Consider the following 17,974-nt stretch of genomic DNA (forward strand, 5'->3'; position numbering starts at 1 on the left):
ATTCTACCACAGTCTAGACTTCAAAAATATAATTTTGGGGGAAAAGAAGAATGATTTCTAATAAAAAAAAAACACACACACACATTTAAATCACCAGAAAGTGAAGGGGAAAACTTATACTAGTTATAGCTTAATACTGAATAGATTTTTAATTTTGTGACTGCCATCATAAGCTGTTTTTCATGACAGAATTCTAGATATTGAAATTACTCCTGTCCTCCCCAACGTTTTTAGGGCTTAGTTGTTAGAAACTAATTTCTGCCAAGGTCAATTGTTTTTCATATTTTTAAATTTATTTATTTTTATCTTAATGCAGCACGTGGGATCTAGCTCCCTGACCAGGGATTGAACCTAGACCTCCTGCACTGGGAATTCAGAGTCTTAACCACTGGATCACCAGGAAAGTCTTGAAACTGATTTCTTTGTTGACATTGCTGTTGAAAGCCATTTCCTTTATAATCTTCAGTTCAGTCGCTCAGTTGTATCTGACTCTTTGCAACCCCATGAATCGCAGCATGCCAGGCCTCCCTGTACATCACCATCTCCCGGAGTTCACTCAGACTCACGTCCATCGAGTCAGTGATGCCATCCAGCCATCTCATCCTCGGTTGTGCCCTTCTCCTCCTGCCCCCAATCCCTCCCAGCATCAGAGTCTTTTCCAATGAGTCAACTCTTCTCATGAGGTGGCCAAAGTACTGGAGTTTCAGCTTTAGCATCATTCCCTCCAAAGAAATCCCAGGGCTGATCTCCTTCAGAATGGACTGGTTGGATCTCCTTGCAGTCCAAGGGATTATCAAGAGTCTTCTCCAACACCACAGTTCAAAAGCATCAATTCTTTGGCGCTCAGCCTTCTTCACAATCCAACTCTCACATCCATACATGACCACGGGAAAAACCATAGCCTTGACTAGACGCACCTTTGTTGGCAAAGTAATGTCTCTGCTTTTCAATATCCTATCTAGGTTGGTCATAACTTTTCTTCCAAGGAGTAAACATCTTTTAATTTCACAGCTGCTGTCACCATCTGCAGTGATTTTGGAACCCAAATAAAGTCTGACACTGTTTCCACTGTTTCCCCATCTATTTGCCATGAAGTGATGGGACCAGACGCCATGATCTTCATTTTCTGAATGTTGAGCTTTAAGCCAACTTTTTTACTCTCCTCTTTCACTTTCATCAAGAGACTTTTTAGTTCCTCTTCACTTTATAATCTTATCCCTAGCCTAAAGTGAAAATGTGTGGGAGGAAGTGAAATGCAATTATTGAAAAGGGCCATAAAAGTAACTGTCATAGCAACAACCTTCATCATCACAACAACCATTGTCTGTGTTTGCCACATCCTAAGCACTGTGCTGTGCTGTGCTGTGCTTAGTCACTCAGTTGTGTCCAGCTGTTTGCGACCCCATGGACTGTAGCCCACCAGGCTCCTCATCCATGGGAATTCTCTAGGCAAGGATACTGGAGAGGGTTGGCATTTCCTACTCCAGGGGATCTTCCTAACCCAGGGATCAAACCCAGGTCTCCCACATTGCAGGCGGATTCTTTACCAGCTGAGCCAGCAGGGAAGCCCAAGAATACTGGAGTGGGTAGTCTATCCCTTCTCTAGAGGATCTTCCCAACCCAAGAATCGAAGAGGGGTCTCCTGCATTGCAGGCAAATTCTTTACCAGCTGAGCTACCAAGTAAGCCATGTTAAGCACTAAACTAAGTCATTTTACATGTATCATTTCTACGAACACACCCTAACCATTCTAGGACCTATGTCTGCTATTATCAGATTAAATAGGAGGGCTCTGAGACCCAGCAAAGTTAAATGAAAGGACTTGTCCAAGTTCACACCACAAACTGGTTGTAAAAGCAGAACTTAGACCCAGTCCCTTAGTGTCCTACTTGCCACAATAATTTAAGAGAAAAGCATAAGAATAAAAATCATAATTCTATTAAGAACATCCACATTTTAAAATTTAATAGGATGTGAGCATTACATTATCCATCCAACATTTAGTTCACTCTTCTGCCTAGACTCATTTGAGAATGTTATACTCTACCCTTCCTGGGCAGATTATCTCACTGTGGTCAGTTCTTCAATTGAGGTAAAAGGGAAAGAACTTAATAGTTCATGTGAGGGGCAGTTTATTATTTGCCTAAAATTTTAGCTGAAAATAATACTGGTTTTATCTAAAATATGTCAGAGTGACCAGTTAAAAAGACCCCAGTACAGTCAATCAACTGTTTGTTGTGTCTATAGAGTAATCCCCAAAAAGACATTTATCAAATTTTATTACTGAATTGATCTAACCTATGTCTATTTCTGTATGGGAACCGTGTGGAAAACTCAAATGCACTGGATAGAGAATTCCTAAATTCTTCTACTGATGGGCTCTTTAGAATTGATTTAATGCTTCTAACTAAAGAATGGTCCTCCTTTCTCTAGGCGGATTGCCCTCTTCAAATTTTAAGAATGAGTATCAGATGACCCTCCTCGTCATAGACCATGAATCTGGATTTAAAGCTCTTCATCCTAATGATTCCTCAGAAAAGGAAACCAAGACAAAGTCCAAGGTCTGTTGTTCTTATTGTTGTCATTGTGGTTGAAATAACAACATTGGAATACAGTAAACTCTCAGATGACAGTTCTAGGCATATCCTGACTGTATTGAAAGCTGGAAATAATAATAAATAAGGAAAACCTTTTTTCCAGTTATAATTTCCAAAGGCAAATGCCAGGGACTGATTTGTGTCCTTTCTGCCTCCAAATTCATGTCAAAACCCTAACCTCCAATGTAACTGTATTTGGAGATAGGGCTTTGGGGAGGCAGTTAAGGTTAAGAGAGTTTGTAAAGGTAGTGTCTGATAGCATTGCTGGCCTTATGAAGACGAGGAACAGACCTTTCTATTTTTCTCTTTCCTCAAAAGCACTCAGAAGGGAAATCATGTGAGGACAGAGCAAGAAGGTGACCATCTGCAAGCCAGGAGGCAAGTTCCCACTAAAAACCAACCATGCCGGTCCCCAATCTCCGATTTCTAGCATCCAGAACAGTAAGAAATAAATGCTTGTTGTTGAAGTCACCAGTCTATGGTATTTTCCTGACTAAGATAATAAACTATTAGAAAGCCTTAAAATATATCAGAAAAATGAATAAATTTTTAAAAGCTTTCTACTTGCTCTACACCCATGTAAATTTACCTGCTGCACAATCAGATTGATAGAAATTAAACAGGCAACAGAGAAAGTTTCAATTAGGGCCAGTAGTCATAATAGCCTTAACAACCTACACATTTTTATTGATCATTTCTCAAATATGGTAACTTTAACAAGCCATTTCACTCTTTTAACAAGAGTAAGTTAATCACAGCATTAGCTGGAATGGCTCACACTGGAAAGGCAGAATGAGTGTTTTCAGATGCATAATCAGAAGTAGGTTGTTAAATATTTTTCAACTAATTCTGAGCTCCAAATAAGTGAAGTCCACTGGTACTTAGAACAAATTACAAAATTCATAAAGAACTTATGATCTGCCTTTTCTATCAGAATCAAACAAAATATTTTATCCTAGCTACAGTTAATTTGACCCTTTATGCTACAAATATACTAGCAGAAACTAAACTGACTCCCCTTCTTTCTACCAGTGGGTCCCCTCAGCTCTGAGTTTAGCAGAAAATATTCAGACACTATATTTCCAAACTTTCCTTGCAGCTAAAGAGGCTAATAGAATGGGAGCAGAAATGATATGCATAACTTCCAGCTCCAATTATTATAAGGAACCTGCTTGCCCCCCACCCTCTTTTCCCTCCTTCCCGAGGGCTGGTGAGGGTAGGCTGACTTCACCTATGTATCTGAAGTCATCCTCCCAAAGGATGACAGAGTAACAGACCTGGGTGCCTGGGTATCTTCATGCAGCAGAGGCAACCACCCACTCTGGACCACCTGCCAAGGTCTGTACTATAAGAAAGAGAGAAGGAGAGTGTAATGTGTCTGAGACATTGTATACTGAACTTGTGTTTAGTCCTCTACATAACGTGTATATCTTACAGTTCACGGTGTGCTTTCCACATGCTATGGCCTAACATCCACCCATGTATTCAACAACTATTTTTTAAGTACAGATTTTGTGTTAGCCCTGCCCTAGGCTCTGAGCACACAACTAAGCCATGCACACAAAGTCCCTGAACTCATGAAACTTTCATTACAGTAATGGAGGAGGACACTTTCATTACACTGATGAGAGAAAATAACAAACACAATAATTTCAAGACAGTAACAATAATTTAAAGTGAGGTTTCTAGGCTCAGATTTGTCCCGTTTATATCCAGACTTTACCATTTATCCCCTGTAACGGCCAGCCTCCAAGAATGATCCCCATTCCCCTACACACACATACACTGAACCACATCTCCTCATTTATAGGTCCTTCCCTTGAATCTGGGCAGGCTCCATGACTTACTTTTGACCCATAGAAAGAGGCTGAAATGATGCTGTGTAACTTTTAAGTAGATCACAATAAACTGTGGAAAATTCTGAGAGATGGGAATACAAGACCACCTGACCTGCCTCTTGAGAAATCTGTATGCAGATCAGGAAGCAACAGTTAGAACTGGACATGGAACAACAGACTGGTTCCAAATAGGAAAAGGAGTACGTCAAGGCTGTATATTGTCACCCTGCTTATTTAACTTCTATGTAGAGTACATCGTGAGAACCGCTGGACTGGAAGAAGCACAAGCTGGAATCAAGATTGCCGGGAGAAATATCAATAACCTCAGATATGCAGATGACACCACCCTTATGGCAGAAAGTGAAGAGGAACTAAAAAGCCTCTTGATGAAAGTGAAAGAGGAGAGTGAAAAAGTTGGCTTAAAGCTCAACATTCAGAAAATGAAGATCATGGCATCCGGTCCCATCACTTCATGGCAAATAGATGGGGAAACAGTGGAAACAGTGTCAGACTTTATTTTTGGGGGCTTCAAAATCACTGCAGATGGTGACTGCAACCATGAAATTAAAAGACGCTTACTCCTTGGAAGAAAAGTTATGACCAACCTAGATAGTATATTCAAAAGCAGAGACATTACTTTGCCGACTAAGGTCCGTCTAGTCAAGGCCATGGTTTTTCCTGTGGTCATGTATGGATGTGAGAGTTGGACTGTGAAGAAGGCTGAGCGCCGAAGAATTGATGCTTTTGAACTGTGGTATTGGAGAAGACTCTTGAGAGTCCCTTGGACTGCAAGGAGATCCAACCAGTCCATTCTGAAGGAGATCAACCCTGGGATTTCTTTGGAGGGAATGATGCTAAAGCTGAAGCTCCAGTACTTTGGCCACCTCATGAGAAGAGTTGACTCATTGGAAAAGACTCTGATGCTGGGAGGAATTGGGGGCAGGAGGAGAAGGGGACAACCGAGGATGAGATGGCTGGATGGCATCACCGACTCGATGGACGTGAGTCTGAGTGAACTCCAGGAGATGGTGATGTACAGGGAGGCCTGGCATGCTGCGATTCATGGGGTTGCAAAGAGTCGGACACGACTGAGTGACTGAACTAAACTGAACTGAACTGAACTTTTAAGTTGAGGTCATAAGAAGGCCTTCAGCTTCCACCTGAGTCTTACAGAAAGGAGACTCACTTTCTGCTCACCCAGAAAGGAGTTAACTACCATGTAAAAAGCTCAACTGCCTGAGACTGCCAGGCTGAGGAAGCCACGTGGAGAGGGTGCCTGGAGAGAGATGCCTGGCCAGACCCTGGCTGACGTAGCCATCCCAGGGTGTGAATGAAGTCATCTTGAATGTTCTGCCTAATGAAGCCTTCAGAGGACTCCAGAAACCTTCTGACTGAGAGACACCAAGTGAGGACCAACCAGCTGAGCCCAGTCAACTCATGGAACCAAGAGAAATGACACAAACTTAAGTCACCAATAAGGGTTATTACATAGCAGAAGCCAACTGGATCCCCAACTTCATGAATTAAACACATTTATTAATCTCCCTGTGCCTCTGCTTTCTCATCTCTAAGGTTCCTATATCATAAGGTTGCTATTAGAACTGAGTTCATCTGCAAAGTACTTAAAACAATTCCTGGTTTGTAATAAACATTTAGTCAATGTTGGCTACTATTAGTTATCATCAATAAATAAAATATTGATGATGGTACAGAAATATTGAGAGTAGATACTCAGGAAGATGACTTTGAGCTTAGACCTGAAAAGTAAGCACTCCACCATCCAGAGAGCCAGAGAGGAGCCTACAGACAGACAGATGCAAGGATGAGGCACCTGGGGTGGTAACAACCCACTGTTTTTGAGAGACAGAGGAATGAGCAATGTGGTTGGAGGGTGGTGAGCAAAGTAGAGTCATGTGAGCCATGATGAGGAATTTGAATTTTATATTAAACACAATGTGAAGTTTTGAGGGATTTGGGAAGAGGAATGACTTGAATCAATCTGTTAGAAGAGGATTTTAGAAAGGTGAGAATGGAGGCAAAAGGATCCCCTAGAAGACTTCTGCAGTTGTCTTAGTAAAAGACTTTGGTGATTTGAACAAGTGTTTAGCAGGGGAAATAGGGAGAAGAGGGCAGATTTAAGGATGAGCTCCTTGAATAAGTGGCCCTTGGGCAGCCCATCAGGTTCCCAAGGTAAACTGAGATTTATTTTAACAAGGTCACTTTGGAACTTACATTACTTTAACCCATTAGACAGAATTCAAACCATTATACCCAAGGATGGCTCAAATCTATCTCATTTTGTATAGGACAGGCTTCAATTGTGATAGATTATTATTACTAAATACTGGATAACAAGATATAAGTTTTTCACTCATTTCCTATTATTCAAATAAGAAAAGTAATTCAAAGCAATATTTCTGAGTAGAGGAGCATTACAAGGTAAATCAGGTTGCAAGTGCAAGTGGCAAGGCTGTGGCTGGCCACTTATGTGAGCCTGCACAGAATTCATGACCATGTAAGGCCTCCTGGGTTCTTAGTCCCTTCCAGTTCTAAAAGGCTATTCCTTTGGGGCTCTGTTTTAAAATTCTACACTACCTGGAAATATTTTATGCTCATGAGGTCAAGAGTCAAACTCTGAGTACTTTTTTGATGGTCCAAGGAGCTAAACTACGTGTCTCATGACTCTTGGCTCCTCAAGGTTCAAAGTACCTGCCACAGGATGAAATTACACGCAGATAACCACCAGAAGGAAGGTTTGATTGTAATGCCCATATTCTCCTAATCTGACAGGCAGGGTGCTGACAGTGAGTTGGCCTCTTTGTTCTATCACCATCGATAAACCGTATTAATCCAAAAGAGAGGGCATATGTGTATACACATATGTATATTCACTTTGTTGTACAGCAGAAACTAGCACGATGTGGTGAAGCAACTACCTCCCCCCCAAAAAAACCCATGTAATGCTTTATAGGTATCATTCATATAATACTTAAGATTTATTCTTTTTAGGAAAACTTGGGAGGTTTTGCTCAGGCTTTATATGAAGACACGGAAAAGTCATCACTCAAGCAGGTTTTTCTAAAACTTCACTGTTATTTGTGGAAAGTCTCTGCCACACATTTCTATTAGGATTTCCATTTCACAGATTCACAGATTCACAGATATACAAGACAAACTTATGGTCACCAAAGGGGAAAGCAGGGGAGAGATAAATTGAGAATTGGGGATTAACAGATACACACTACCACATATAAAGTAGATAAACAACAAGAACCCACTGTATAGCACAGGGAACTATATTTAATATCTGATAATAATCTTTAATGGACTTCCCTGGTGGCTCAGACAGTAAAGAATTCGCCTGCAATGCAGGAGATCTGGGTTTGATCCCTGGGTCGGAAAGATCCCCTGGAGAAGGGAATGGCTACCCACTTTAATATTCTTGCCTGGAGAATCCCATGGACAGAGGATCCTGGTGGGCTACAGTCCATGAGGTCACAAAGAGTCAGACATGACTGAGTGACTAACACACACACACACATACACAATAACCTTTAATGAAATAATCTGGAAAAGAATATATAACTGAATCACTTTATTGTGTACCTGAAATATTGAAAATCAACTACACTTCAAATGTAACTTAAAAAAAGATGTTCATTTCACATAGCAGTTCTTCCTTTCATGATGACAACAGAAAGGAGAGATTCTGTTGATAAAATAGGAGAATGGAGGTTAAGAATCTCGTATGGCACCTGATAGGAGAGTTGCTCAGGTTTTCCTCTCTTCTTTCCTAATACTGAGCAGGTCTAATCAAATAAGTTAGCCTTAAATGGCAACCCACTCCAGTGTTCTTGCCTGGAGAATCCCAGGGACGGCAGAGCCTGGTGGGCTGCCGTCTATGGGGTCTCACAGAGTTGGACACGACTGAAGCGACTTAGCAGCAGCAGCAGCAGCAGAAGACTTAGGAGGACAATAAACTTGATTTGTGAGAATTTTACCTCTCACTATCTAAGTTTCCTTCAGCTCACTTGCTCCTTATGGTAGACTCTGTCCTTCACGTGCTCAGGCTTGGTTGCTCTAGTTACATTATGGAGCACGTGGAATATAAGATTAACTCTTGGGTCTAAAAGCCAGGGTGAGTCTTTCTTTGGACTTTACTGTTGTTGTTTTCCAGCTTTAAACTTTAGTGCTATAGCACTGGATATACAATTCATCGAATTAAATGTGAAAAGGAGGGGGAGGGTAAGGTGAACACCAAGAGAACTTATGAATACTGATCATAAACATTGCTAGGTAGGAAAAAATATGAAAAAGAATGTATATACAGTATATGTATAACTGAACCACTTTGCTGTACAGTAGAAATTAACATAACATTATAAATTAACTATCCTTCAATAAACTAAATTTTTTTTTTAAACGATGCCAGGTAAAGATAATAGCATCACCATCACTGATGTCCTCCATAGCCACCAGTCTCACTCACTGCTGCAGGCACTTTGGCTGCCAAAATATAACAGGCCAGCATCCAATTATAAATTATAAATTCAGAACGAGTAAGGGGAGATAATGCTCACTTAACAAAATAAGTTAAAATTTAATAGAGTCAAATTCCAATAGTCTTATAAGCTGAAGATGGAAAGTAATCAATCAATGGCACATGATACAGTGGTAATGATGGTCAATGGAGAAAGAGGTATCAATTGGCATGCAAGGTCAGCATATAGTTGCCCTGGTGGTGGTCACCATCAAACAAAGAAAATAACACACCTGGAGGTGTTAATTATCAGTGAAGAAACAAACAGAAAATTGGCACCTTTGCCAATTTGCCAGTCTGTATGCCTCTTGGACAAATAGTAGGGAGTATGAGAAAAGGATTAAAATTCAAATTTAAAGACATATTTTTCTACTCCCCTGGGAAAGAGAATGTGATGGTAGATGAAGTCAGTTCAAAAGAAGCCTTGATGTTTTTCCTCTCATAAAAAAAAAAGGAAGCAAATTATCCCATCCAAGTGCGACTAAATCAAATTTGAACTTCCTGGAAATTTATCAGTTGATAAACCAGGATTTACGTTCAAGGATACATTCCATGTCTAATCTTCATTTTACTACTTTTAGAGATAAATTTTCCTTAGCATTGAAATCTTTCAAAGATAGCCTTTCTTGCAGAACAAATTGTTAGAAGTGTGCAACAAATTGGCCAGATATCTTTGCAGGCATAGACATCTTAAAAGTAAGGTAAGAACTTTTAGTTAACTACCTCACGCTCTCAAATCACTGGTTTTCTCTTTAGCTCTTCAAAACTTTATGTTGAAAAGATTTCTCTTGTTATTGAAAGAGTTAATATAGTTTCTCAAAAATGCTTCTCTTCTCACAGAATTATAGTTTATATTTTGGGAGAATCTGGCACAGTTTAAGTTAAGCTTAACTGATTTTCTTGGTCGAATCCAACAATAAGTCATTCCCCCAACCCACCTGTCCCTAAGTAGTTATTAGCAGGGTAGACACAAAATGTCAAGGGGAAAAGGTATTATTCATATTAATCTATTGTCTTCAAGACAGCACCTCAAGGTACCTAAATAACAGCCTTCTTCATAGCTTGCTCCCAAACTGGTAGCTATCACTTAGAGAGTTTTTACAAATACCCCAAGTTCATTATCAATCCGCTCATCCTTCCCAGTCTAAATGTGTCACTGTGGGATAATTGGACTTAATTCTTACTTATCTAAAAAAAAAAAAATACTAATTACTAGGCGTGCGCATACATACACACACACACACATAATCTCAGCTTGTGGCATGAAGCTATTTTGATCCTTTCTAGAAATTGCTATTTTTAAGAGATTGATATTTATTGCACACTTTAAGACTTAGAAAATCAGACAGCGGAAATCTATTCAGTTGTATATATCACTATGATTGTTACTATCCCACAAACAGTCTCAGTAGTTTACCAGCTGAAGTGAAACAGAAAACCAGACCCTCTCCCTCCAGTAAGAAAAGGACTCCAAGTAAAATCTTCTGAGCTTATTAGCCTTGTATGTGGTTAAGTCCATAGTTCTGATTCTTAATTATCATCCCATTCCAGAGCCCAAATAAATAATCTGTGGTTATTTTGCATATATCTCAGTATCTACACACACATATACACGTTTCACAAAGTATTGGTCAATGCCCATTTCACATAGCTCTTTTAGTCTAAAAATAACTTTAACTTTCATGTCTTACCAAGATTGAGAAAAGGGAGGGTAAATCAAAGAAATCTAGTTTGAGAATCAGAGGGGAAACATTTACCAGGCCCGTTGGGTGTTCTCTTAATGCTGTTTTGGATCTCAGACTAAATTATTATACTTTCTGTGTTGTAGGGCTGGGTCATTTGTACATGAAGACAAAGGCAACTTCAACTTGATATTTCTATCATCTCTGCTGTGGGAAGAGTCCTTTTCCTGGTTTATAACATCAATCACTCTCGTAATAAATCTTGGTAGTGGATATGGTCATTTAAATCTCCACCTGCACAAACAACAGAAAATAAGAGAGCTCATAAATCTCTACACTGGTGATTAACAAATTTTGGATCCTGGGCAAAGATATTATGGGGGGGGTCTCCCTAATTCATTAATAAAGACTGATTTGCTGACAATCTGTTTAGTTTACAGCATAGGGGGAAAGCAAACAAGACCTTGCTAACAAAACAAAACGTTAGAGGTTAGTGAATTCCCAGCTGAGCCCAGGATTAGAGATACGGTATCTCAGTTTAAGAGAGGGGTACCGATTCCCAGCCAAAAGCTCAGAATCCGCTCTTACATTCTGCTCCAGCCCCCTCAACTTCAGTGCCTAATTCCAAGGAAAGAAAACCTGGAGAAGAACTAGTAAGAGAGGTCCATGCCTTCTGTATCTCTGGTTTCATTTCATCGATGTTCAATCCCTCGATTTCTGGTCCCCTTGCTTGTCTACTTACTCCTTGAATTTTCTTCTTCTCCAGGAAAGATGGTTGGGGCTGGAGTTAGGGGTGGAAAGAAAAAAAATCTTTCTGAACTGGATAATATTGCTCAATGTTTTGTAATGTCAGCCTTACAAGCAGAACCCCGGTAGCCAAAAGAAGGCAGCACAGGGAGGGAAGAAAGCAGAAGTCCGGGACCAGGTGATTCTTGAGGCAACTAACATTTTAAGACAATATTAAATGGATCTCTAGAAAGAAATTTAGGGGAAAGTTTTAATGTCATTAAGAAAAATTATCAACTAACAAAATACTTTCCACAAATCCATGTTAGTCTATCTCATTTCCCCCCCACGCCCCCTTAAATGTGTGTGTTGCGTGTGGGTGTGCAATGATTATGTCTGGTGTGTACACACGGGCAATTCCTTGATATCTTTAAAGTGACCAGCGGCAAGTGGATTTTTTGGTACTTTCTCTGTCGTCACCCTAAAGATCCTATAAAGCACCTACTGTCTTAATTCACCGCAGTTAAGGTGAGAAGATACCTTGGAAAAGCCACAGTCTTACAGTGTTGGCAGGAGGTGGTGGACCCGTGTCTAGATTTTCACTGGTGTTTTCCGTGAGGAAGTGGGGAGCCGGGGGATGAGATCTGTGGGCTTAAGGCCCAGAAAAAGCAGCGATGTGGTCGTTTTCCTAAAGTTCTCAGACAGAGTCCGCTATGACCTCTTAAGAAGGAAAGCCGGCCTTAAGAGATGGGCCCCGGGAAAGGAGCCTGGGTGGGCCCCGCTGCTCCCTGGTTCATCCCAAAGTGGGAGAAGGTGACTGGTATTCGCGTCCTGCGGTGGAGCTGGTTTCCATTACAAGCTGGAAATCAGGGGCCGTGCGTGAGAGTTTCCCTCGGGTTGTGAAAGGGGTCTAAGAGCTTTGCTGGGGCCTGGCAGGCCCCTCCCCTGGGCGGCAAGGATCCGCCTCTCTATTCCCCAGATAAATTCCTAGTGTCCACCGAATTCCTCCGCGCTCTCTCACAATCCTCTCCGGCCACGACTCCGGGGGTGGGGAAACAGCGCGTCGGTTTCCTGCCCGCAGAAGCCCTCGCGGCTTCTTCTCCCGACTCTGCGAAGGGGACAGGGGTGTGAGACCCAACCAGACCCCCACCTCCCGGCTCCCCAGCCGAGGTGGCCGCCTCATACCCCACGTTCGGGGGCTCATTGGTTTCGAGGTCTCTCTCTCCTCCTCCCTCTCTCCTCTCTCCCTTCCCTCTCTCTTTCATCCTCTCCCCCAAACATGTCCACCGGCTCCCTGAGCGATGTGGAGGATCTTCAAGAGGTGGAGATGCTGGACTGCGACGGGCTGAAAATGGACTCGAACAAGGAGTTTGTGACTTCCAACGAGAGCACCGAGGAGAGCTCCAACTGCGAGGCCGGGTCTCCCCAGAAGGGCCGCGGCGGCCTGGGCAAGAGGAGGAAGGCACCCACCAAGAAGAGCCCCTTGAGCGGTGTCAGCCAGGAGGGGAAACAGGTTCAACGCAACGCGGCCAACGCGCGCGAGCGAGCCCGGATGCGGGTGCTGAGCAAGGCCTTCTCTAGGCTCAAGACCACCCTGCCCTGGGTGCCCCCGGACACCAAACTCTCCAAGCTGGACACGCTCAGGCTGGCGTCCAGCTACATCGCCCACTTGAGGCAGATCCTGGCCAACGACAAGTACGAGAACGGTTATATTCACCCGGTCAACCTGGTAAGTTTTCGGGTGTGGTGGCGGCGTCTCGCCCCCTCCGCGCCCCGGCCACAGCGCGCCCGCAGTGGGTCCCCGTGTGAGGGTGCGCGCCGGGCTGGGACCCGCGCATCTTTGTCACCGCCAGCCAGTGCCTCTAGGGGACCCCGCGGGCTCTCCCCACAGGATGCTCGCTCTCTGCCTTCCAAGCTGCGGAACGCGGTGATTTATGCGAGTGCTTGACGTGGCAGCCCAATTAAGAGTTTGCAAGCACGTTGAGCTGCAAAGAGGAGGGATCCCCCGCACTCGCATCAGTGCCTTGAGGCGCCGGACGGAGGACACCGCGGAGATGCTGCGCGCTCAGGAGGCATTTTAGTAATCCTTTTATACTTCCTTCAGCCAAAGAGTAGGACTTGATCTTCCTCCTCCTCTACTTCTTGTAAATAAAAACATCCCACTCTGTTTCTTTCCCAAAGTTTTCCATACGTAGAACTTTACATATGAACACATCGTGCCCCCCATAACTGTCACCTAAGTCCTCAACTATTTAAATATTCTGCACTCCTGTCGATGGATTAACACTTTTGAATCCCAGAAGTTTTAGCAAATATCAGCATAATCAGTACATTCTCACGACTGTTGATGTAATAAATAATATTAAAATAGGTCACTCTCCTTCAGAATTTAAGAACATGTTACTTTTTATCTTAATAAGTAATGCTCATTGAACCTAATATTTTTCTCAAAGGCATTTTACTGTTTAAGAAATATATTTTAATTCCCTCTTTGCATTTGATTTAATTTTAAGGGTTCCAGGCTCTAAAGAAAAACAAGAACTAACTAGCACCTTTGTTTATATATGATAAGAAGGAGACGTTTTCCTCTTAAAAGTCTTCTTATCAGTCAGCACTAGGGAGACAGGTTTGAAGGTTTGAGTGGTCTTCTCTCTGAATTGGTTTCAGGAATGGTGGAGGGGGTGGATGGGAGGGGATTGCAAAACCATATTTTGCTATAGAAAGTGTTTTTCCTTTCATTAAGAGTCAAGTTTTCTTAAGTGAGTAAATAGCTTTTAAAAATCTGGACCCAAAAGGAAAGCAGTGCCTTCACTTACAGCTGTTGCTGCCTTCATCCTTGATTAAGAAACCTTAAGTGAGCTTTATTATAAACATCAGGAAGAAGGGAAGAGAAAGCTGTGTTTGCTCAGCCCTGTAGGAAGACAGTCTGAAAATTCGCCGGTATATTCTTTTATTAACATTATTTGTTTTTAAGAGCTGGCGATTAATTTCCAAACGGTGATGAAAAGCCCGCCTTTGTGATGGAATGAAAGTTAGAAGTAGTGAAATCTCTGGGGGTGAAAGCGAGAGGGCTGGGAGCCTGACCAGGGCCTCAGAAGAGCCTGACCAGGGCCAGAGGGCGCTTCACCTTGAACCCGATGCCCAGCGGTTCGAGATCCTTCTCGGCTTCCCTGCTCAGTCTCACCGCGGCATCTGCCGCCGGGCTGTGCTTTTTCTCTTGGGTTTTCACTTCGAACCTAGTGTGAGCCCCTCTTTGCTCTACCACCTCGAGCTGTGACTTGGCGCCAGGGCCGCTTTCTGCTTTATCCAGTCACAGGGCGCCTTAGGTCACAGAGTGAATTGCAGAGATAACGGGGCTCGCCAACTTACCGCCCGCCGCAACCCGCGCCCTTTACTCTGGTCTCCGGCTCCGGCCTCGTCCCACCCCTCCTCCACGGCCACTTACCTCCTCCACCCTCTTCTCTCCTGCAGACGTGGCCCTTTATGGTGGCCGGGAAACCCGAGAGTGACCTGAAAGAAGTGGTGACCGCCAGCCGCTTGTGTGGAACCACGGCATCCTGACCTTGGAGGTGCGAGTCTGGGAAAGGCGCGCTCCCGGGGGGAGCGGGCCCCGGGGAAGGCGACCCTTGCCCTCCCCGCTCTCTGTCTCTGCTTCCCCCTCGCAGCTCTCCTCTCCCTGTCCCACCCCGCGAGAACACTTTACAGCGACGAGGAGATTCGTTTCCAAACCAGAGAAACATCAACTGTACTTACAACGATTCCCATCTATTTAACTTTATTAACTTCTACCGTGAATGACTCTGCGAGCCTTGCTGGTCCAAGTGCAATATGTAATTATAAATATATAAATAGATAATAAGAGCCTATCAATGTGTATCTTTTGTACAATATGTTGTAAAATGTAGATCATAGAATAGCTGACTTTGACAGTCACATTTATAAAGTAATTCACTTAAAGATATATTTTTTTCAGACAAGTTTTGCTACTTTCAAAAATAAATCTTTCTTTATATTGCTAAAAGCCCTGCCGTTTGGTGTGATTTCTGGAAAATATATTTGGAATAGAAAGGTGGGGAACCATGGGAGCAGGTCGATAATAAAAGTGGTCCTTTTGAACCTCAATCCAAACTTATTTGAGAGATAAAAAGTGATTAAGTACGATTTCCACCATGAAGGTGCAAATCATATTTGGCACTGAAACCTCAAAAAGAAACGAGTCTCAAGTTTGCAGATTACTATTAAGACAAATAAAAATATTGTAACTAAACAAAGAAAGGGAAGGATTAAAGTTAAGAACAGCCACACAATTCAACAGAAAAGAAAAGTCTGATTTTCAGGTATCCCACAGTGTAATTGCTAACACAAGCAGGAAGGTAAAACCCACATTCTATAACCTTCCAGGTGCATACATGAACCCACGCAACCCCACGCAACTGCAAACGAGTGAAGCAATAAAGGGAGGGATGAAAAATGTAAATGCCATACCTCTGGAATGTGTTCTACGATTTTCGAGGGGCTGCAACGTGTATCATATAGTTTTCTTAATAATTAATGAATTACTTCTAACAACGCGCATGCCTGCCTTTCTGTTACGTTAGCCAGTGCATTCAGCGCCTCTCCACGACTTCCGGCGGACTGGGTTTTAATTTAAACATCTTCCAGGCTACGGAACAGCTCGTTGGGGAAGATTAAGTTGAGATAAACAGAGGCGAGTCCGAGGAGCCTGGGACCCGGTTCCCTCGCTGCCCCAGCGCAGCCCGCGGCGGCCGATGAGCCAGATGCCACCGGGGCTGTTTAATGTTCGGGGTTATGACCGCAGTGTTTACAAGACGTCTTCGGTTATTTATACTGTTATTCCTCGCAGAGGGCCTTGAAACTTCCGCTTCATTTGCTCTTTCTTTTCGATTTTTTTTCGCCCTTTTCTCAGCTCGATTTGGTACCTGGAGTAAGAGCTCCCTTGCTCCTGCACTTACATCCAACCAACCCCCATGGCCGCTTAGGAGTGAAGCCCTCAACCCGGACACAGAGGGGAAGGAACCGGGGGCGCTCTTGACCTGGGGAACCGCTCTACGGGAGGGACGTTCTCTCCCCAAGAGAGTTACCATGTTAGCACCGCCGTTCTCCGAGGACTGGGAGCTCGGGTGGTTCCTCATCCGCGTGCCTGTCACTTGCACTCTCAGAGTATCAGGCTTCCCTCCTCCTCGCTTCCCCTCTCCCTCTAGGAGACCTTCAAGAGATCATTTTAGGCTCTGGCCATCTCCACCTTTCCCACATTTGCTTCTACCAGAGGCACAGTCGACTCTTGACCTGCGGATCCAGAGTTCAAGTCAGAGATGAGTCCCAAAGTGACTCAGTTGTTTGTGTTCCACTTCAGCAAATTTTCCGAGCTCCCACTGACGATTTTACAAAGCGAATATTCAAAATTCTGAGCACTCCAATGTTATGTGGCAGCCTTGAGGGGAAGGGGCTTTGGGGAAGAATGGATACATGTAAGTGTATGGCTGAGTCCCCTTAGCTGTTCACCTGAAACTATCACAACCGTGAACACCGTTATTAAGTTATATCGCAACACAGAGTTTAAAAAATTTAAAAAATACAGAACGCTAAAAAAAAAAAAAATTCTCGCCGCAGGCGGCCCCTGGAGAAATGTCGGCTTGCTCATTCTATAACAACCCCAAACCGCAAATGAATTTGTGACAAAGTCCTCCTGCCTCCCACCAGCCTGTGCTTTCAACCGGAGGCCTGAAGCTGTGCACTGTGACACACGAGTTAAACCCTAGTTTTACGTCCAGTGTTTCTCTGAAAGGGTGTGGATCTTCGGTTTTCTCCTCTAGGAAAGTGGCAATAAACGTGATTATAATGACAATGATAACGGTACTCATACTTTTCCTCTTTTGCCTCACAGAGCCTCAGTGGCGCTCAAATGAAATTATATTTTTTTTATTTCTTGCGATTGCTTTGTAAAGGAAAAACTCCGGGCAAATACTGGTCAGTGGTACTAAGTGGCTGGTGGTGAGCTACCTATACTAGAGCCGTCCTGAAAGTACTGGAGCAGGAAGCTCAAAAAGGTGTATTTATAAGGCACAAGCAAGGTCTTTTTGTTGCAGGAACCAAAACACCTCTTCAGTGCAACGTTGAAGGTTACATGTTCTCTCTCTCTCTCACACACACACACACACACACACACACACACACATCTTTACCCATACTCCTCAATGTTCTCCAATTTCATCCAGAAAAATTCAGAAAGCAAAGATAGGGACTGGGACAAACAAATAGAAGGACTACACTAATGCCTAGCTACTGGGAAACCCTGAGCACAGGGGTCTCAGCCTTAGAGCCTGGGCACACTTGGGGACCTAAGGGTTGTTTCTTGAAATGAGCAAGAAATACACTGGAATGACCAGGTTGTGGCTACCACTAGCCCTGACATGGGGCAGCGTGACCGCCTCACCTCCTTCCACACACACATCCACAGTCTAAACATCTCTCCTTCCCAGGGGCCTTCTCTTCTGCCTGGGTCATCAGCACTCCCACCCACCATGCCCTGCTTCCCAGGGTCTGGTGCTCTTCTGAAGCCTGTCGCTGCTG

The 17,974-nt window shown here is 43.4% G+C and overlaps 1 protein-coding gene across 1 annotated transcript; it reads left to right on the top strand.

Moving 5' to 3' along the window:
- Positions 1-12,166: 12,166 nt before the first annotated feature.
- On the top strand, positions 12,167-15,400 carry TCF21 (transcription factor 21). The gene is made up of 2 exons (XM_040239266.1): positions 12,167-13,112; positions 14,855-15,400. Exons 1-2 carry the CDS (start codon positions 12,663-12,665, stop codon positions 14,942-14,944), a joined length of 540 nt encoding a protein of 179 aa, XP_040095200.1. The 5' UTR covers positions 12,167-12,662; the 3' UTR covers positions 14,945-15,400.
- Positions 15,401-17,974: the final 2,574 nt, after the last annotated feature.

Source organism: Oryx dammah, unplaced genomic scaffold (genome assembly GCF_014754425.2).
Source record: "Oryx dammah isolate SB20612 unplaced genomic scaffold, SCBI_Odam_1.1 HiC_scaffold_4, whole genome shotgun sequence".
Taxonomy (NCBI): domain Eukaryota; kingdom Metazoa; phylum Chordata; class Mammalia; order Artiodactyla; family Bovidae; genus Oryx; species Oryx dammah.

Coding starts and splice junctions, on each gene's coding strand:
- TCF21 (XM_040239266.1), top strand. CDS start 12,663: ATGTCCACCGGCTCCCTGAGCGATGTGGAGGATCTTCAAGAGGTGGAG. Junction 13,113..14,854: donor ATATTCACCCGGTCAACCTG/GTAAGTTTTCGG, acceptor TCTCTCCTGCAG/ACGTGGCCCTTTATGGTGGC.